The sequence below is a fragment of the Sciurus vulgaris genome (assembly GCF_902686455.1).
Source record: "Sciurus vulgaris genome assembly, chromosome: 6".
Lineage (NCBI taxonomy): Eukaryota > Metazoa > Chordata > Mammalia > Rodentia > Sciuridae > Sciurus > Sciurus vulgaris.
The window spans coordinates 112,758,104-112,780,000 of record NC_136466.1 but is presented as its reverse complement, the minus strand read 5'-3'; the positions used below and the strand labels follow the sequence as shown (position 1 = coordinate 112,780,000).

At 36.0% G+C, this 21,897-nt stretch overlaps 1 protein-coding gene across 1 annotated transcript; it reads right to left on the bottom strand.

The window, feature by feature from the left end:
• Positions 1-1,063: 1,063 nt before the first annotated feature.
• On the bottom strand, positions 1,064-20,829 carry HMGCR (3-hydroxy-3-methylglutaryl-CoA reductase). The gene is made up of 20 exons (XM_079145362.1): positions 20,703-20,829; positions 15,999-16,186; positions 15,412-15,523; positions 15,036-15,123; positions 14,512-14,596; positions 13,488-13,593; positions 11,793-11,899; positions 11,571-11,687; positions 11,004-11,164; positions 10,641-10,888; positions 10,350-10,528; positions 6,132-6,326; positions 5,633-5,791; positions 5,328-5,485; positions 4,612-4,717; positions 3,928-4,098; positions 3,448-3,588; positions 3,195-3,353; positions 2,673-2,827; positions 1,064-2,523 (listed from the first exon to the last, which is right to left on the bottom strand). The coding sequence occupies exons 2-20, from the start codon at positions 16,161-16,163 to the stop codon at positions 2,469-2,471; spliced, it is 2,667 nt and encodes an 888-aa protein (XP_079001488.1). The 5' UTR covers positions 16,164-16,186; positions 20,703-20,829; the 3' UTR covers positions 1,064-2,468.
• Between the last annotated feature and the right edge of the window lie 1,068 nt (positions 20,830-21,897).

The window sequence follows — 21,897 nt, the reverse complement described above, 5'->3', positions numbered from 1 at the left end:
GTCTTTCTTTTTTTAAGTTGACTTACCTCAGGTATTTGTTACAGTAATGTAATACTAACATGCCTGTCCTGCCACATGCTTATCATCCAAGCAGAAAGCAGGTTTCAAAGTCTTTCGCCATCTTGTTTAGCCTGCTCCACTCAGGAGGGAGTTGACCCAGGTGAACCCAGGTCAGTTCAGGAGAAAAAACTCAAACCCACTCTCTAATATCTGGGATCATGTTCTTAAAAGTTCATGCACACCACCTTCACCTCTAACTACAGTAGAAGTGCTGTCAATAACTATAAGTAAATAAAAGTCAGCTCTTCTAAAGAAGCCAACCTCAGCTATATAAAGCTGTACAAGTGCCCTTCTGATACAGCTTAAACAATTGAAATAGCTACTTGGTTTTGGCTGCCTGATCTTCATTTTCTCTTCTTTCAACTAAAACTCCCACCTTGATATTCAAAAGTAGTCAAGTTGAGATGATAGATCTGAACTAATCAAACCCTCTAAGTGTAAGAAAGATCATTTTAATGCACACAAAACAGTGGCCAGCCATTTATGCTGCAGAGTTAGATAACATAATGAAGAATGAAAAATGACTGTGACCCAATGGTATGAATTATAGATTACCATTCGCCAAAACTTTGCAAGCTTCCAGGCCTCAGGCCTAGACTTAATTCAAACAAAAAAGGCTACTGCTTACACTTTTTCATATTAACTTCCTTTTCATAATTTACTGGAACTGGAAAAAAGTACTCTGTAACAAAATGTATACAATTCAGAAATTGTACAAAACATTAATTTAGCAAGATGAAATTGGTTACAGTCACCAGAATTAACATTCAACATACTGCCACTTCCATGGAGAAACTCAGATAAATAAGTCACTGGCTGAAAAGTCACAATAGGAGCTATTTAAACGTTATGTAGAACAGAAAAGATCAATCTTCTACAATAATACTGCGAACATGATCACTAAGAGGCTCTCCATGCTGCCACGCCATTAGTGGAATGTTTTTCAGAGTCCATCTTTTACATGAGATATCAGCTTTCTATGACCAACACTGGAAGCATTAGATGTAATACAAAATAAGGAGTTCTTTATTATTTATACAAAACTCATACATTTAAAAAAAAAAAAAAATTAAGATTCAACAACTCTGCTGACCCCCTGAGGAAGCTAAGAGCTTTTATGGGTCCATTAAAAAGCCCTGTGTGGGTGATTCCATCACCAGCCTCCTAGCCACAGGAACAAGGCACACAACTCCAGGCCGTTCACATGGCTCCATCAGTGGCTCTGCAGGCTGACTTTTCCTATGTTAGGCTTGGCAAGCAAGCAGGGTTTCCTGGACAACATTAAAGAACACTATCTTCTCTGGCCCAAACTAGAGTTTTTTTTAATCATCATACAAGTTGATTTTTCTTTACTTCTGGAACACTTTCAATAAACTCCTAGCATAAGAAGCTTTATTACAACATATACAGATTTGATACAGTTTACAAAAAAACTATCTAAAAATTTCAGCTAAATAAATTAAAATGTCTTTAAAGAAATTAAAGTTGGCTTAGAGAAATGATATTTTTCTTTCACAATTGTGTTTCTACATTCTAAGTTTTGAGAGAGGTCACAGACTTGCTTGTACTTGACAGAGTCACCTTGTCTAAACAACATTAAGAGATCTGATTAAGATATCCTTAGTGAAGAGCATAAAACTGTTCCTAAAAGCCTAATGCTGAAAGACATGCTGTAGCCAATCAGACAAACATTTATATTTAGACAAGAGGCCTCTGAACAAACCGCCTACAGAGATAAATGCAGTGATTTGTTTTCTTCATAGAGAACTATTTAGCACTGCTTAGCACATTATTCTGTAGTTTGAGAAGAGTAATTCTTCCCTTAAAGAAGCAGGTCCCCTTCTGAAGAATAATATTGGTTACAAACCCATCAAAATAGACCAGCACCAAATGAATTATTAGTTTACAAAAAATAAACTTAGGTCTTATATTGTCAAGTAGTCTACAACTCAGACTAAATAAATTAACTATAAAATCAGAAGTTTTGTCAGCTACAGTATAATTTAAAAATCCATTTTTAACCCGTTAGAGGTTGGGGGAGAACAATCTCACACTGATCATCAACTTCATCATTTCATCAAAAGAAAAAAACACCTTTTTTTCCAGCTTGCATGTGCTTTCAGAAGTGAGCTATAGATTACCACCTGTGATGCTTTAAAGCATTATATCCATATTGAGATCTTTCCAAAGAACACAGCATATATAGCACTAAAACTGTTTTCCAATATGAGGATTCTGCATGGAAAGGACCTCAAACCTCTCTGAAAGCGAAAAATTAGCAGTCATCTCATTGATCATATCTATTCACCTTCCACTCAAGACAATGCATTGAGATTTTTAATTCACAGATTTTATGTTAGTCCTTTAGAACCCAATGCCCATGTTTCAGTTCAGAACTGTCAGCCTATTCAAGCTGCCTTCTTGGTGCAAGTTCCTTGAAGGTCTTGTAAATTTATCTTTGACCTATGCAAAAAAAGACAAAGTAGCGATATAAAAAATGTTAGGAATGTAAAATTTTAATTTGAGAGTATGGTATCTGAATAGTAGTAAGCTTTCATACTGCAATTTGTTTTAAGTATAGGGATAAAACATATTCAAGCTATCTGTCTTACCTGTTGTGAATCATGTGACTTCTAACAAGATGCCCTGCAGCCAGTGCTGCCATCAATGACAATTCCCCAGCCATTACTGTACCACACACAATTCGGGCAAGCTGCCGGGCATTCTCTCCAGGATTATCTTTGCACGCTCCTTGAACACCTAGCATCTGTGGCCAGAAGAGAAAGATACAGGCGATTCACCCTTAAAATCAGGAACAACCATTTATTACAAAAATAAGGGCAAATAATGACAACAGAATAGAACTAGACTCTATTGGAAGTGCTAAATTTCCAAGAATTTACAGCTAGGACTGACAATTTATATACCACAGTAACAAAATCCACAGGTTGGCTAAGTGTACATTCATGTGCTCTTTTAATCTACTCTCTCAATTCATTAAGCACATGCTCAAGAAGCTATGTTTACTGGACCCACTGGGTTAGGCTGGCAGGAAACAAGATCAGCTAAAATATGGAGGGGAATGATACGCAGTTTCAGGAGTTAGAGCTGGGCTTGAGTCACATGTGTCATACCTGCAGACAGGCCTGCTGAGGTAGGAGGTTAGTCCCACCACCCACGGTCCCTATTTCTATAGATGGCATGGTGCAACTGATATACAAATCTTCATTTGTGGGACCACTTGCTTCCATTAAAGTAATACAGTTTGAACTACCAACATTCTGTGCTGCATCCTGGAAAAATAAACAACAACAAAAAAAAATACAGTAAAATTCCTTCATTTAGAACGATGTAACAGAGAAGTGAAGTGCAGGCTGGAGAACTCACCTGTCCACAGGCAATGTAGATAGCAGTGACAATGTTTGCAGCATGGGCGTTGTAGCCTCCTATGCTCCCAGCCATGGCAGAGCCCACCAGATTCTTGTTAATGTTTACATCAATCATAGCTTCTGTTGTTGTCTTTAGTACCTAAATCACAATTACATACTCTTTATATCTTACCCCAGGGGATTCAGGGGAGTGTTATTCAGATCTACCTTTCTGGACCTCCAAAAGCAAAAGTCTAGATGTATCCCCACTGAAACCCAGTCCTCAAAAACAGAGTATCAGTATTGTTTGCTCCTGTGCCAGAGAGATGGACAAGGTACAATAAAACAGCCATCTTTAATGGAAAAGATAACCTTGTAAATTTAGCTTTATTAAAAATGTTATTATTCCTTTCTCAAAATGTTTTTAATCCAATTAAAGATAAAGGAGGAGGAGGAGGACAAGGAAAAGAGAAGAATAGAAAGCAATCCATTCACTTACTTCTCTGACGACCTTGGCTGGAATGACAGCTTCACAAACAACAGTCTTTCCTCTTCCTTCAATCCAATTTATGGCAGCAGGTTTCTTGTCAGTACAGTAGTTACCACTAACTGCTAGAATTTGCATTTCAGGGAAATACTCATGAAGTTTCAAAAGTGCTTTTTCTGTACCCTATTAACAAATAAACAAACAAACAAAAACCCGCCAAAAAAAAAAAAAAACATTAAAATGCATTAGGTATTCATCTTTTTTTGAACCCAGGGCCTCACATATCCATTTATTACTGGACTATACTCCAGCCCCATCCACACTTTTTTTTTTTTAAAACAAAAATTTGAAATTTTAATCCCAAGATTCTTCTCATCCCCTCTGAATAGACTTAGTGCATGTACAATGCCACATCTAAATTAAATATATCAAATATAAACACCAATCGACAAATGCCTGATACATAATAGGAGTCAAAAAAATCAATATTTAGCCCTCGGTGGATTTAAATCAATTAAATCCTTGAGTATGTAACATATGTATGAGGTATATCATGACAAAATACAGATGGACACAAACAGCAAGTCTGCTCCTCATATCTCTGTCTTGACACCCAATTCCACTTCCTGGGACAATCATTCCTACAAGTTCTAGGTCGACCCGTGTATCCTTCAGATACAGTGTACCCACATTCACCTTTGAAATCATGTTCATTCCCATGGCATCCCCTGTCCTGGCCTGGAAACGGATATAAAGGTTGCGTCCCGCCATACTGATATGAAGTTTCTGCAAACGTGCAAATCTGTAAACAAAACCAAAGATTTTATATTATTCCTTTAAGATGGAAATTATCTTAAAATCTATTTCAGTCACTTCAATTCATACTTAAGAACTCATGACGAGTTTTTTTCTTCTTTAAGCACATGAGGTATACTATTTCAACTGTCTCACTTTTAGATGATGAAAGAGTGAGCTATAGACAGTTGTTTCTAAATAAACTTTAAAAGTCCAAATAAAAACAAACATACTAGCTTGAACTATAACCAGGATTATCATCTGTAATGATTATGCTTCTTTGTAAACTTAACTTTCTGCATTCAAAGCAAACCTACTATATAAAATACTTCTATCTTGCTTGGAAAATCTATCAAGACAACTCTACGGTGGGCAAAGTAAGAATTTAATTAGATTTTCTAGCTCATGTTTTCTGTTTTTTTAACTAATTAACTCTATGGGGGCATTCATTTGAATTAACACTCTATGCCCCAACCAAACATAAATTTTAGTCATTCTAAATGAATGAATCCTAAGTTCAATTATTTTATCTTAAACAGGCCATATATTACCAATTACATTTAGTAATCACAGGGCACTGTTTCTAAAATAAGCATATCATATAAATCCACACACACCTGCTGGTGCTATCAAAAGCCTCCTTTATCACTGCAAACCCTTCAGGTGTTTCAAGCCAGGCCTTCACTTCTGCAGAGTCACAAGCACGGGGAAGACGCACCACTGGGCCACGAGTCATACCATCTGCAAGAACTCGGCTGCTGGCACCTCCACCAAGCTACACAGTGTTTTTCAAAAACATATATTAATCCAGAAAATACTTCTGTTTGTCCCCCAAAGATGTACCTGATGGTTCCCCAATCTGTTTTGGTTGCCTTGCCAAGGGTTTATTTTAAAACACACAAATAAATAAATTTCAACTTACACCTATTGCTCGACAGCCTCTATTAGTGCTGGCCACAAGACAACCTTCTGTTGTTGCCATTGGAACCTGAAACTCTTTTCCATCCAAGCACAGAGGTCCTGCCACACCGACAGGAATGGGCATATACCCGATAACATTCTCACAACAAGCTCCCATCACCTAAAAGGTAAAATAAGGCACCACTGTAAATACAAAGTAACTCATTCTAGGCCCTGTCATTAATAATGTTCTTCAAACTTAATCTTTTGTTTTTCAACAAAACTTTAAATTTGCTCTTTAAAAATATTGAAAATACTTAAATTTCAGAAATAACTATAAACTAGGAAAAAGATTTTTTAATTTCTATGGCTCCATTATAAGCAGAATACAAAATCAAATTAAAATAATTTAAAAAGGAACATGTCTTATTAAACTATGTACATATAACAAAAAAAAAGTCAAAGGGGAAAAAAAAGACTAAATAAAGTCATAAAGCACATCTCTAATCAAGAAAACATACCAGGGAATAATTATAATCCCTATAAGGCAGGTACTGCAGTGAAGAAGGCTCCGAAAGTTTTTCGGAAAGTAACTGTCGACGAATAGATACACCTCGTTCGTGGGTTTCCATCAGAGTTTCCAATTTATAAGCTGGGATATGCTTAGCATTGACCAACTGGATGATCTCAGCATCACTAAGGAATTTTGCTCCTTTCTAAAACAATGGAAAAGCAAATGGGAGAGAGGTCAGAGAGGGAGATGACAGAAGTCTTGAAGGAATACATATTATAATGCTAAACTAAAGTAATATAAATCTTTTCTATTACATCCCTATATAGTTTATAATATAAGGATATCCCAGAAGGTAAACATTCATTTAATATTAACAATGCCAAATTAAAATGACATGAATACCATACAATTTTTAGAATTATAAATATTAATTCATATTAATTATACCAATTAACAGGTTTCACTCTGACATTTCCGTACATGCATATGTCATGTTTTAATATCCGCCCTTGCCCTCTCTGCTCTTCACCATCCCTAGGTCCACTTTCCCTTCCCTAATAGTTTCTTTTCTACTTTCAGGCCTTTATTGTTTTCTTTTTAGATATATATGACACTAGAGTGTACTTGGACTTATTATATATACATAGAGTAGTGCATGGAGCGTAACTTCCCATTCTTGTGGTTGTACATGATGTGGCTGTGTACGTATACATGAACACAGGAAAGTTATATCCAGTTCATTCTCTTGTCTTTCCTATTCTCATCCTCCCTCAGTCCTTCATTCTCCTTTGTTTAATCCAATGAACTTCTATTCTTTCTACTCCACCCCCCCTTATTTTATCTCAGAAACTACAAATCAGAGACAACATTTAGCCTTTGGTTTTTTGGGTTTGGCTTATTTCGCTGAGCATGATATTCTCCAACTCCATCCATTTACTGGCAAATGCCATAATTTCATTCTTCTTTAAAGCTGAGTAACATTCCATTGCGTGTGTGTACATATATATGTAAACATCACATTTTCTTTATCCATTCATCTGTTGAAGGGCACCTAGGTTGATTCCATAGCTGAGCTATTGTGAATTGAGCTTCTATAAACACTGATGTGGCGGCATTACTATAGTATGCTGATTTTAAGTCCTTTGGGTATATGCCAAGGAGTGGGATAACGGGGTCAAATGGTGGTTCCATTCCAAGTTTTCTAAGAAATCTCTATATTGCTTTCCAGCATGGTTGCAAATATTTGTAGTCCTACCAGCAATGAATGAGTGCACCTTTTTCCCCACATCCTCCACATCCTCCAACATTTGTTGTTACTTGTATTCTTACTGTCAGGTCTTTTTTTTTTTTTTAAATTAAGTTTCCACATATGATATAAAACATGGAATATTGTCTGTGTCTGGCTTATTTTGTTTAATATGATGTCTTCCAGTTCCATCCACTTTCGACAAATGACATTATTCCATTCTTTTACAACAAACAATAATTCCATAGTGTATATGTCATATTTCCTTTATCCATGTATCTGTTGACAGGCACTTATCTGATTCTATAACTTGGCTATTGTGAACAGTGCCACAAAAAATATCTGGTATGCAGGTTCTCTCTTTTCTGTGCTAACTTCATTTCCTTTGGGTATATACACATGAGTGGTATAGCTGGATGATAAATAGTAGTTCATTTTTAATTTTTTAAGGAACCTCTCTACTGTTTTACATAGTGGCTGTACTAGTTTACATTCCCACTGTATTGAAAGATTCCTTTTTCTCCACATCCTCACCAGCATTTGTGAGTTATTTTTTAAAAGCACCACCATTATGACTGGGGTGAGGTGGAATCTCAAAGTAGTTTTGATTTGCATTTCCTTGCTGGCTAAAGATATTGAGCATTTTTCCATATATTTATTGGCATTAACAAGGGAACTTCAGGAGAGAAAGGTCACTTATGTTTGGAAGTGGGGCAGCTTTTACAGAGACGTTCACATATGCCTTAAAGATATGACCAACGGAAAGGGGAGGTACCCTAGGTGACAGGGACAACAGGAACCCAGAGCTGGGACCTGTGTGTTTATAGAACAATGACTAGGTTCAACTCAAATACGCATGATTAAAGAATGCTGATAAAACAGATTCAAGCATATGGCATTTTGCTTAACCAAAATAAATCTTCATGTTGAGTGAAGGTAAATGTAGTAGCTAACTGATAAAGACTACTTTCATCTTTCAAGTTGGAAGTTCCAAACTTCAGATATTCTGAAGATATAAAATTATTCAGCTCATAAGTCTTGCTCAATAGCAAACCTCTTTAGATAGAAGATAAAAAGACGAAGAGATTACAATATTAAGCTCTCTCAATTACAGTAGAGTGGTACCCTGGACCAGTTTATTTTAGGAGGCAATAAAGAAAGGATCCCAGGACAGTAGATTTGGACTCAGTCCAGCTTCCCTCCTCTGCAGTACACTTGCTCTCTGTAAGCCCCAGACACTTATAAATTAAACCGAAGTACTTCATGGGCTTGATCGATAGAATTCAACCAATATTTATTGCTTACAATATTATAATGTGATAAATAATTTTTATGTACACAAATACTATATAGTCCTGCTGAGGAGACCAGCTCTCAGGAGAGCTAAGACACAAGCACTAAGCACTCCAAAAGAAGAACTCAAAATTCTTTGGCTTTCTCTAGAGGGAGATGAACTGGGGTGGGGATGCAGCTCAGTGGTAGAGTGTTTGCTTAGCACAGGCTAGGCCCTGCATTCAATCCTCAGTACCAGAGGGGGTAAAAAATCTACGTGTGTGTGTGTGTGTGTGTGTGTGTGTGCGCGCGAGAGAGAGACATATCTATATTTATGTATCCATACATACATATATATATAGATAGATAGGGAAATGATCAGAATAGAAATAATATCAAAATGAAAGCAAATTATTTATAAAACTAAACAAATGCCAGACCAAAACATGAATATATCCTAGAGAGTTTCGGGAAAAAAAAAAAAAAAAAAAAAAATCTGTTAAGATTCTATGTCCACCCAGGAAGTTTTGCTAACCCTGTGTACAGCAAAATAGTGTTTTGGTACACATGTAAAAACAAACACACCTCCACTCTTACACATATGCACATAAATTAAGAATTAACTTCAAAAGAAATACTGCACGATTTCACTTATATATGGAATCTAAAATAGTAAAAAAAAAAAAAAAAAAAAAGCACAGTAGAATGATGGTTGCCAGTGGCTTGGGGAATAGGAAATGAGGAAATGTTGGTTCAGATGGTGGTACAAAGTTTAAATTATGCAAGATGAATGAGCTCTGGAGATATATGACTACAGTTAACAATACTATATGTAGACTAGAAATTTGCTAAAAAGGTAGATCTTAAGTGTTCTATGAGAAGGAAGGGAAGAAGGGAGGAAGGAGTACCATAATTAGCTATTATTCACCATGTATGTGTATCAAAACATCAAATGTACACCCCACATACACAACTCTCAATTATACCTTATTAAAGTGTGTGTTGGGGGACACATATTACCAATAAACATATGAAAAAAAAGAATTAACCAGATATGAATGGAACATAATATTTTTGTTGAAGCATGAATGGACTCATGGTTATGTAGGCAAAACGCCCTACAAAACGCCCTTCAAATCTCAGGAAGCGGGGGCCTGGGGTTGTAGCTCAGTGGTAGAGTACTTGCCTTGTATGTATAAGGCAGTGGGTTTGGTTTTCAGCATCACATATAAATAAACAAATAACACATTTAAAAAAAAACACTCAGGAAAGAAAGCCAACTTCCTCTTGAGCTAGCTTACAAAACCAAACCAAAATAAATTTTCTTCTATCTTTTAAGTTCATCTCCCTGTTAAATATTTCTCAGACCTCCACACATGAGATTACAACAGTTGCTCATCTCTCTGAAAAGAGCAATAAGGGAGAAAGAGTTTTGACTCTGAAACCAGAAAATTTCAAATCCTACTTCTAACTACCATTTCCCTCATGTATTACTTTGGGAAATTACTTAAACATCTTGAGCCTCACATTTCTATCTAAAAAACAGAAATAATTCCACTATCCAATAAGGTTGTGGGGAATAAAGACAAGTAACACAGTGCCTAGAATTTAGTAGTACTCAGTACGACTAATAGCTTCTTCTTTCTTTAGTAAAAGAAGATGTTTTTAAAGAAAAATTCCAAGCTTGAGTCTATGCTATTTCCTCACCTCTGCATTCCCAAGTATCTGCAGACACTCTTCATTAGGCCGAGGTTCTCTGGGAAGTTCAATTTCAGACTCCTGTGTTGCTGGTTCAGATGAAGTATCAGGTAAGGAAGGGCCACCAACCACAAATGTAGCTCTATTTGAGGTGTCGGTTTCAGCCACTAAGGGTTTAATAACTTCAACTATTCAAGAGATCAAAAGAAATCTCAAAACACTAAACATAATTTTTTAAATGGACAAATTTTTGACAAATCAGCAATGGAAGAATTCAAAGTAAGGAAAATAAGAAATTACCTTTTCTTTCTTCGTTTATCCCTGTCTCTTCTTCCATTGACTGAAATTTCTGGTTATTTCTGATGAGTATAGGTTCACGTCTACAACAATTATCTGGTACTTTCTTTTGGGCCACTACAGGAGATGTGATAGGGTTTTTTAGCGAGAGTGTAGATTCTGTCTCTGCTTGTTCAAAGAAAATGTACTTGACAGCCAAAAGGAGAGCTAAACTTAGGGTAATAACTTGTTCAATATCCATGCTGATCATTCTAAATAAAGGAAAGCAAATTAAAATAATAAGAAATAAAAAAGGTACAACTTAAACTTACAGTAGCATAGAGTACTATGATTAATATACAACAAAGCAGATTTCAGTTAACTTACTTGGAGAGATAAAATTGCCAGAGGGAAACACTTGGTTCAATTCTCTTGGACACATTTTCATCCAGTCCTAAAGAAACCTTAGAATGTTCTGCTGTACTGTTTTGAGGAGAAGGATCAGCTATCCAGCGACTATGAGCATGAACGAGAACCAAGCCTAAGGACTGAAATAAAATTTTTAAAATTGTATCTTCTGTTTATCAATAGAACTTAAATTTCTCATTCTTAGCAACTGGACAAGCAACCACTATCTTCCACAGCCCCCTCCTTAAAATGATAAAGAAAGCCCCAAGCTTGTTAGTGTGGCTAAAGTGTGGTCCCATTAATAATGAAACGTTCTAAAGAACACATTTTCAAAAATGAGATGGAGGAACTTGAAAAATATATGTATGTGAGAGAGACTAAAGACCAGGAACCTCAAAGAAATAAAGAACAAGAAAAAAGGGAAGAATAGAACTGAAAGAGCCAAAAATTATATTTAAAAAAAAAAAAAAAGTAAAAAACAAAAATGACTGAAAAAATAACCTTGGAACTATGACTGTTAAAGGCAGAAGAAAACTATGTCTTTACCATAATCATCTTGACCCTCTGAGTTACAGGATTTGGCTTATTTTCTTCTTCTTCTAAAACTCGGGCAAAATGGCTGAGCTGCCAAATTGGACGACCTTCTCGGCTTTCCCGAGAAAGCTACAAAATAAGTTAATATCATGTTAGAAGGTACTGATTTTGCTTAGGTGACCTAATGTAAGGCAAAATATTACTCTAATACTATGTCATAAGAATTGTTCTTACCTCTAACACCAAGGATACACAAGCTGGGAAAAATGTCATGAACACGAAGTAGTTGGCAAGAACTGACATGCAGCCAAAGCAGCACATGATTTCAAGCTGACGCACCCCTGCTTAAAGAAAAATTCAATGTGTAACTAGTAAAGTATATGTATTTGCGATGCTACATATATCACAAGGACTCTTACTATAAATATGACTATTAAGCTCTTTGCCATCTATCAGAAACAGAATCAGCAACTCAAAAGTGATGCCGAAGTTTAGTGAACAAAAACTATGGGGCTAAAAGACCTTGTCTTTTCCCATATGCCTAACGCATCACTGTACCAGGCACAGTAGTAGTGTTTAGTATACATCTGATAAACAAATATGTTTCCAATCCTCTTTTATCAAATGATAGTTTTGAGACAAGGGCATAAAGAACAGGATCTACTTAAAGAACTTCCCCCTTCCAATTTATACTATTGATCAAATGTTACCAAGGACTTTTTAACAAAAGTAGAACATATTGACAGTCATGTGATTCCTGATACAGTATCAAAATAAATATTCCTTGTGAACACTAATTTCCATATAATTTCTATGGTGTCTCCTCATGTTCTTATAATTTTCATTATTTTATTGATCATTTTGAAAAATAATAGAATAAATAAAAATGCTAATTCAAGATTGAAAATTAACAAATTAACTTCCTTTCCTCCCTCACTCCTACTCCCTTCTTTCTGGTGCTGGGGATTGAACCCAGGACTTTTGCACTCTATCAGGGAGCTATATCCCTGGCATCAGGTATTTTTATCTTTAAAATTTAAAAACATATTTTCTTTGCTAAATAAAATATTTATTGAAAGAATAAATAATAACTTACCATCAAGATATTTAGAAGAAACATTATATATATATATCTCCATCTCAACCAACTACTCCCTTAAAAGTTAGAAAATTTACTTCTCAAAGAATAAGCCTCCTTATTGACAGCCATAAAGTACCCAGGAGATTCACTTAGAACTGTAGTTAACTAGCCAAGTGTGGTCTTCATGAGGAAGTCATAAAATTTAGTCCTAAATATATTAGGAAACCTCCATAACAACATAACACATTCATTCTGATAAATTTCCAAGCCAAGCATAATTTTTATCCTACAAAATGAAGTCCTATGTTGAATATTTAATATTTCATACTCAACTATGCAATTAAGGATAAGGAAACGTGTTTAGGCCAATGCTGGGTACTTGCTAAGAAGTATTGCTTAGTATCTTATTAAATCTTCCTAACCACCCTGTTAGGTACATCTAACTCAAATCTGTTCAATTTCTGATTCTTACACTGTCTCCTACATGACAATTGAAACACAAGGAACCAAGTCACTAACTGAAGTCTAGAAACAGCAAGGAGTAGAAAGGAGCTTGAGATCAGCCTTGGAATACAATCTTGGTTAAAAACCAACAACAACAAAAACGCACCACAAACAAAGTGGAACATGGAAAGGTAAGATGGCAAGAATAAAACACAAGTCAATAATTTACTACTATACATTTTCACTAAGGTATAAGGATGCCAAGTCAGATATACCCACACACAAAAGTTTTTGAGAATAATTTCAAAGTCAGAATTCAAGAGAAAACAATAGAATTCCAAAAAGTTCTTTTTCCTCTTTAGTGACATAGTTATTTTAAAACGTATTAGAAATTGCTCACAAACCTGACATGGTACCAACGCCAATCACAAGACATTCAACAAGAGCATCAAGGGTGAATGTGGGACCCAAAATTGCCATTCCACGAGCAATATTTTCCCTTACTTCATCCTAAAACACAGACCAAAAATTATCAATGAGAACAAGCTACAAAAATAACTTTAAAAAATGTTAGAGAGCATTCTAGGACTTATACTAAAATCTAATTTACTATTCGATGAATAAAATAAATATGATCAAACTAACATATGTTCAAGATACAAAGCCTGGTAATATAGAGGATCAAACAAAAAACATAGTATTCTGCTTCCTTTATTACTGAATGACAAATTTCTAAGGAATATTCCTTTAAGGTAGTATGTTAATTCTGTCATTTAAATTCCACATAATTAAATCCTACAACATTTATATTTTGGCTATCATTGATAGAAGTTCTTAGGTGTAAATGTTTTCTGAGATCATATTAGTATTATAAAACACGCTCAAGTGATCATAAACAGTTTTCAAATATATAATTAGGGAAGAACTATTAACTATTTTATATTTGAGATACTCTGATGCAAGATTGTTTAAAAAATAATAGGTTTTAAAAGTGACAATGAACATCAAGATGAAACTTAAGATGGGAAATAATGCTAGTGTTATTTCAAGGGATTTAAAAATGAACTGGTTCTGGTGTTCTCCTCCTCCATTAGATCCTATCATGCTCTTTGTGTGTTTTGCTAGGTAGATATTTTTATTTATCCAAAAGTCATTTTACCATAACTTCTGAAACTTTCAAAAAGAAAAAAGGAGAAGATGCAAAATCCAGCAGCCATGGAATTATATGAGTCACTAGATACATAGAACTATTCCGAGGGTATTTATGCAGAATGGTCTTAGTACCTAAGAATTAAATTTAAAACTTCAGGTGTAACTCCTAAATCTTGATTTATGAAGAACCTCTATTAATCCTTCTTTTTAATGTAAACTTAAAAAAAAAAAAAAAAAAGAATATTACTCACTTTCTGTATTAAGAATAATACTTACCTGTGAATTGGAACTCAGGGCAAACTTTGCTAATGCACTCGCTCTGGAAAGGTCAATCAAAAGTAGGAAAAAGGGCAGAGCTTCACTGGAAAATAAATAAGATGAACACAGATACATTTAATAGAATATCAAAAAGTATACCTTTACTTCTTTGGTATCCTCAAAGCTAAACATAATAGTTGCCCAAAACATTTTTAAAAAACATTTCAGGGCTGGGAAGATAGCTCAGCTGGTAGAGTGCTTGCCTCGCAATCACAAGGCCCTGAGTTCGATCCCCAGTACCGAAAAAAAAAAAAAAAAAAAAAAAAATTTCAATATTAAAATGTAAATATATTTACAATGAAATACTTCTCAATGTTTTATTAACTGTATAGCAACATATCATTCTTACTTTTAAAATCTCAAATTAGCACTAGGAAAAAACTAGGATATATAAAAATTGTGTTCACCACTGTGAACAATAAAATGTAAAAAGAATAAAAATATATTTTCAAAGAAAGTGTATTTAAGATTTAAATACTTACTTCAAGCCTGTCAATTCTTTATCTAAGAAGTGAATGACAACTGTACTGAACACAAAACTTGAGAAAATTGTGAAGAGGCCAGCAATACCTAAAACAACAAAATTCAACTCTGAAAAATCTTTATGCTTTATTACACAAATAACAACATTGAGTCTCAGGCAATGTTCTGAGGTTTAATATATTTTTTTCTAGATTATTAAGGTCTTAAAATTTGAATGTCTAATTCCCAGTAATAATAAAGCAAACTAGTAAATGCATGCAGCACACTTTCAGCAATATACACATTTCCAAATACATGATTTGAACAAACAGGCTGAGTCCTAAATAAAAAAATTTGATGGCATGTGAAAGAAATTTAATATAAAAAAAGCATTACCCAAAATATATTTTGATCCAAGTTGACGTAAATTCTGGAACTGGAAGTAAATATACAGAATTGCTATGCATCGTGTTATTGTTAGAATTATTATGTCACTGCTCAAAACATCCTGTTGGGAGAGGGAAAAGAAAAATCTAACAGTTTTGACTTTTAAAATAAGTGATCAAAAATAAGAACTTTTATTTTGTATGTCATTAGTTTACATATTATCATGAAAATATAAATTTAGGCATAATACAAATCAAATAAAATATCAAACATACAAATCAAAAAATTAACTCCAATTTTTAAGAGATCAATCATTAAGCCAATTTATAATAATCATTTTTCACTATAGTCACTTCTAAAAGATACATTTCTCAAATAAAGTCATTTATACTGATTTGTGTACAAAAGGCAAAAGAAAAGTATTTCTAGAACATTTCCATACCATGTAAATAAATAGGAAATTGAGACAAGGTCAAAAATACTAAAATAAAGATTTTACTCATAATTTTTTATGTTATTTTTTTTCTAAAAGGAGATATTCTTTAGAAATTAAAAGCATAATCTACTTTAGTCCATATCAAATTAATTTCACTAACCTCTTCAAATTTTGGACACTCATAATTCCAGCCACAGATCTTGTCATTACCAGTAAACATGTTCATGGACATCATACAGATGGTCAGTGTTACTGTCCCCACTATGACTTCCCAAGGATGTGAGGCCACAAAGAGGCCATGCATTCGGAAAAGTCTCGACAACATTGTAGCTACAGATGCCTTGGATCCTGGAAAGAATGAATATCAAGTGTGAAAATTTAGTATATACCTCATTATACATCTAGGAAAAAGTTTTAAGAAAAAGTGTACAGTAAAGCCTGCTTTGTATGCATAATGTCCTATAAATGACTATTTTATAATGTTCTTCATAATTCTGAAAAATAATTATAGTCAAAGTACCCTGTTATTACCTCCTTACTCAAACACTTAAATCCTTTAATACTCACTGACAACCAATTTAAAAAGCAGTCATTTCTTAAAAACTGTATGAATTCAAGCATTTATGATCAAACCAAATAAATATCTCAGCTCTTATTATTATCTGAGCCAAGGAGGAGAGCAATAAAGCTGAAATCAAAAGTGAAAACCAGTTATTCACATTTTCTAATTACTCAGATACAAAACACATAAAAACACCCTCTTCGCTATCCACATTCGGGTTACACAAAAGGCAAATGTCAGAGTCTATTTGTTGAATGAGCTCCAGTAAATCATGTTAATTTATAACCTCCTCGAAGGCGGGAACCCATTATACTATTTTATTCTTTTAAACATATAGAATAAAGCCACTAGCAAAATGATGTTTAATAAGTCTCTCTATTGTTGCTGTCACCAAAGAAAAGCCTCTCCTGATGTTTCTTCCTTAAATAAAAGGATAAGAATTTTACTGTGGTGGCTGCTTTTTTTCCTAAAAGAATCATCAATAATGGGTCTAGAAAACTAGTGCAAAAGCATTATACGTGAAGTCCTCCTAAATTTTTACAGCTAATCAAAACTAGAACAACAACAGAAATGGATGGATGGCTGAAATATATGTTCATAGAATGCACAAAGATTCCCAACAGGACATAGAAGACTGTGAGTTAACGAATTACATGACTAAACCATGTTTGTTGGCTCAATAATCATTTTTATAGACATTTTTTTTAGTTATAGATGGACACAACACCTTTATTTAATCTATTTTTATGTAGTGCTGAGGATCGAACCAAGTGCCTCACACATGCTAGGCAAGTGCTCTACCACTGAGCTACAATCCCAGCCCCTCAATAATAATTTTGATATTCTGATTTTGAAAAAGAAATTTATAGTAATTGGTGTTTACAAAGGAACTTGGAAACCTTACTTCTTACATGAAAATGAACACCGATGATAAAACAGATTACCTATAAAATCATTTAACATTAATATTTAAAAAGTCCACTTGTAGCCCCTCTAGCAAGAATTCAAACAAATCTCACACTTACTAAGGAAGGAGTGATTCATCCATTGAAAACAATGTAGAAAGACAACAAATTAAGTAAAAGAAGCATTGAACTATCTAAAGGGTTAAGGGAAAGAAAAAAGTAGCTTTAAGAATGAAACCAATTACCAAATATCATCTCTTACTGTATCACTCCATGTTCTCTACATTTCAACCACACCAGGACACCAGCCAGATTAACTGGTTTTCAAACTGCAGGTCACAAGCCTTCACTGTACTAATCAGATCACAGAAATCAATTCTGTTGGTCAGACAGGCATTTTTAATAAAATAGAAAATAATATAAAAGTACTTTTTGGGTAAGATGCACAGTAGGGTATTATTTCTTGAAACTCTGTGTGTGCATATATGAGTGTGTATTCTGGCTTCCAACAAAACAAGCATTTCCAACTGCATGTCACAATTTTAAAAGACTAGCAGTCACAAAAGTATATAAATGAGGCCTCCACCTGCCTGTGTTTAAGCATGCTTTCCAACTTTACACTCTGAATCTTATTCATCATTTTCCCTCCAGTATCTTGCACTCATGAATAACACCACTCAACAAAAACCTGGAAATTGAACAAAATACTCTCTATTTAATTAGCAGGAACTTGGCTTTAAAGTACTGGATAGCTTTAAATGTACCATAGGTTCAAATCCTTCTTAATTACAACCAAAAGCCTCATAAGAAGTTAGATGTTCATGATGGTTTCTATACATAATTTCTTTCCTAGATTTAAAACAAAACATAAAACTCTATAAAATGATCTGAAGGATCAACTGTCAACATTGCAGAGAGTAAATCAAACTAAAGCCTCAAAACTAAATCAAAATGATTCCTAACTCTCCACCACAACAAACAAAACGGAAACTCCTTCAACTTGGATTCTTCCAAATCAATACTCATCAGTATCAAAAAGTTATTCAGATGAATTAAAATGTGAACTGCTATCAGGAAGGAACCCCAATTTGATTACAAATGATTTAGCATAACCTATAATTATACATTAGGCACATTATGTTTTCTTGAAGTTTTCCTGGTGGTATTGTCAATTTTGCAACCATTTTTCCCCCTAGGTGTAAAGTCATCTTTTTCAACATTCAGGGTTAAAAAAAAAAAAAAAAAAAAAAAAAAAAAAAAAAAATTCACATTATTCTGTGAGCCACCCCAAATGCCAAGAACCACACCTATTTGGAAATACAAACTGAGCAACTTTACAAAGGTGTGTCAAAAGTAACTATAATTATAATCAATGTCATTTCTCATAGCACCCTCCCCATTTCACTGTGATTATGCAAAGCATTTACATGCCACAGAATCCGATCTTCCACCTTCATCAGCACTTGGGAGTAGTACTAGAAGGCTATGGGATATCTCAAACAAATTCAATAAACAATTTACACCATGCTGCAATAGTAAAAATGTCTTTTAAATAAAACAAGAGAAATAAGCAACATGTTTTATTTCTGACTGACGTGTGCTACAAACATTTCTAAAATATGGATAATTGAAATTTACTGGAATCCTTAAATTCTGCTACTGAAACCATCTACCATGGCCAACTGCTATAAAGGGTACTTCAGCACTGTACTCTGATTCTTTCTTCCCATTCAGCACTCATCCTGTGTTATATTCCCATATTTGATTATACAGTATCTGTATCATTAGTCTCAAAGTAATTAATATATACATGTTATCCCTTTGAAGGTAAGAACCATATACTCAACCTACTATCCTATAAAATCATCATCATCATCTTGCACTAGAAATTAGGAAACCTGCATTCTACACTCATTCTATTACATATTACCTGTTTGGAAATCACAATTCTCTTCATTTACTTATGAAGTTAGAACTTCAAAGTACTCTGACAAAGTATTAAGTGGAAGGAACCATATGAAACTGCTATTTTTGTAGGCAAAAAAAGTTGTCTTGTAGTAAAAACATTGAAGAATAATGATAATTTCATACGGTTAACCAAAATAGATGTGGACCCCATAAAATGGCTGTCTGTCCATGGTCTACAAATCTGACTAATAGTGTACAGACATGCCACAAACTCCCTCATACACACACTTCATCTTGAAATGTCATGCCATATACACAACCATTTAGTGTTAATTTGGTAACCTATGCACAATTTTTTAAACCTTCATGTTAATAATTCCCATTGTCCTTACTGCCAAGTTATCACGAGTGCTGGAAAGACACTACAACAAAGCAGGCCTGCAAAATCTAGTCTATCCCCCAAATATTCTTCGTGCCTTTGCTGGATTACCCAGTAAATCAATAAAATGTCTTCCAGTGCATGGTGAAGAAAATAAGTCCACAAGCAAATAAAAAATACATTCACTACTTTATGAGACACTGAAATTATGCCCGATTATTTAGTATGGCCCAGAAGCAAATGTTTTCCCATGACTGCGGGACCAAACCCAAGAAAGGATATTCTCAAATAATGAAATATTCCCTATTATAATTTAAGATGGAGTACACTGACCACTTCCTATCACAGAAATCGATTGTTTTACCTTCAAGGAACACTTTGCCTAACCCAAATCAAATAATTCCGGAAAACCTATCGGGTTTGAACTAAAGGACTGCAGCATCAAAGAGACTATGCCCCTTAGGACCAAAAAAAAAAAAAAAATACTCCTTGCAGTTTCTGGGTAAGCCCTTCATTGGGCTCCACATCCACCGGTTCTCATGGAAATAGAGGACGTTTACGCGACTCCACAGCTTTGGGTTAGTTGGCAGCATTCAGAGAGATCTACCCTGTTACTTAAAAGAAAGGTCCCGACTAACAGCAGTCCCGGGCGTGAAAAGCCTGGACCTCAAGACGCTTCTCCCGTCCGCTCCGCAAGCTGCCCGCCCCGCTGCCCCTCCAATCCCCAGCATTTCTCGAATTAAGGGGCCTCCGGATCGCCCTGCCTGGCACCCGTTCCACCCCGATGATCGCGACTGCCTGGCCAGCAGAGCCTACTTCGGAGACGGCCAGCGAACGGCTACGCCCTGCGGGTCCACAGACGGTGATGGCAGCCACGAAAAGGCCGGACCGCCGTCCGCCCGGCTGGGCCTCAAGGACGTCTCCTCGCAGTCCCCGCGGGACCCGGACGCCACACCGGCGAAGCGCAACCGAAACTCCCGCTAGGTCTCCGGGGCTGCCCGCAGCCACTCCCAAGGGTCGAACGAAGTTCGAGAACCTCCGCCGACACAGTCCCAAATCCCGCTCCCGCCCCATTCCGCCCTGTTCTTTCGCGACCACTGCCGGTCTCACCTCCGGATCTCACTAGAGGCCACCGAACCCGGACGCCGGTGTTCAGCCTGTCTCCAGTCAACGGAGACACCGAGCGGAAGGAACTGTGGATTTACGCACGCTCGGGGATGACGAGACTGCGACCAATAAGAAAGGATCGTCCGATCGTCCAGCCAATCATCTGGGGGCTACTCGGCCTGACGGCCTACGTCACGAACGGTCGCCTTAACAACCGCCCACAGCTCTCACCCAGGCCGAGAACCAGCACCGCACCATCTCTCACCACGTCCCAGCCAACCAATAGTTAGTCGAGCCCCAGCACCAGTGCTTGCCTATTGGCCGAAGAGCCATGGGGGCGCAAGCATGGAAGCTGCCTAGGCGAAGGCTATAGGGGTTCTGGCGGGTGGAATGTCCTGCAGCCACTGGACCTGACCCCAGTCATCCTGGCTGTGAGTTTACTATGAAAGACAGTAGTATGAAGCAGAATTGGAGCGTGAGGAATAACGCAGGGTCGGATTGAGGATAAAGAACTCAGTTACTTAGTGAGAGAGATGGGGGTAGAAGAGATGGCCAGGAAAAAATTGGAATATAAAAAAGGGAGGTTGACAGCGAGGGGCAAACCAAAACTCAAGCTGAATTTGAATCAACACCTCCCTGAGACTTACCCATTAGTGTAAATGGTTACAGCTATCTATGTCTGTCTCTTGTGTAAGGCACCCGTTGCACACCGTTAATTCTTTCTGAAATGCGCCACTCCTGTCTTCTCTGAATTCTCTCTGCTCCGAGTCTGGTTGCAGGCCTTTATCATCTCTTACCTAAAATAGTGCACAACAACCTCTTTCAAAACTGATCTTCCCACTCTTGGGTGCTTCCACCTTCCACTTTGTCCTGCACTACTGCTACAGTAATTTTCCTATTATGCCATAGGCCTGCCCCTAAATCATCAGGAGTTTTTCATGGCTACTGGACTCAAGATCCTGAGACTGCCAGTATGACCACTCCCCACATTGCCTGTGTACCTCTCACAACTTCTCTGTGTGAACCCATTTCAGCCAAAGTAACTGGCCCTTCACATTCAATAGCTTTTTATGTCCTTTCTTGAGATCTTTTAGTTTAACCTGGATATACCTACCAATTTTAAATGTTGAAATCTTAATTATGTCTCAAGGACCTTTCATATGCAACCTCCTTTAGTGATTCACTCAAACATGTCATC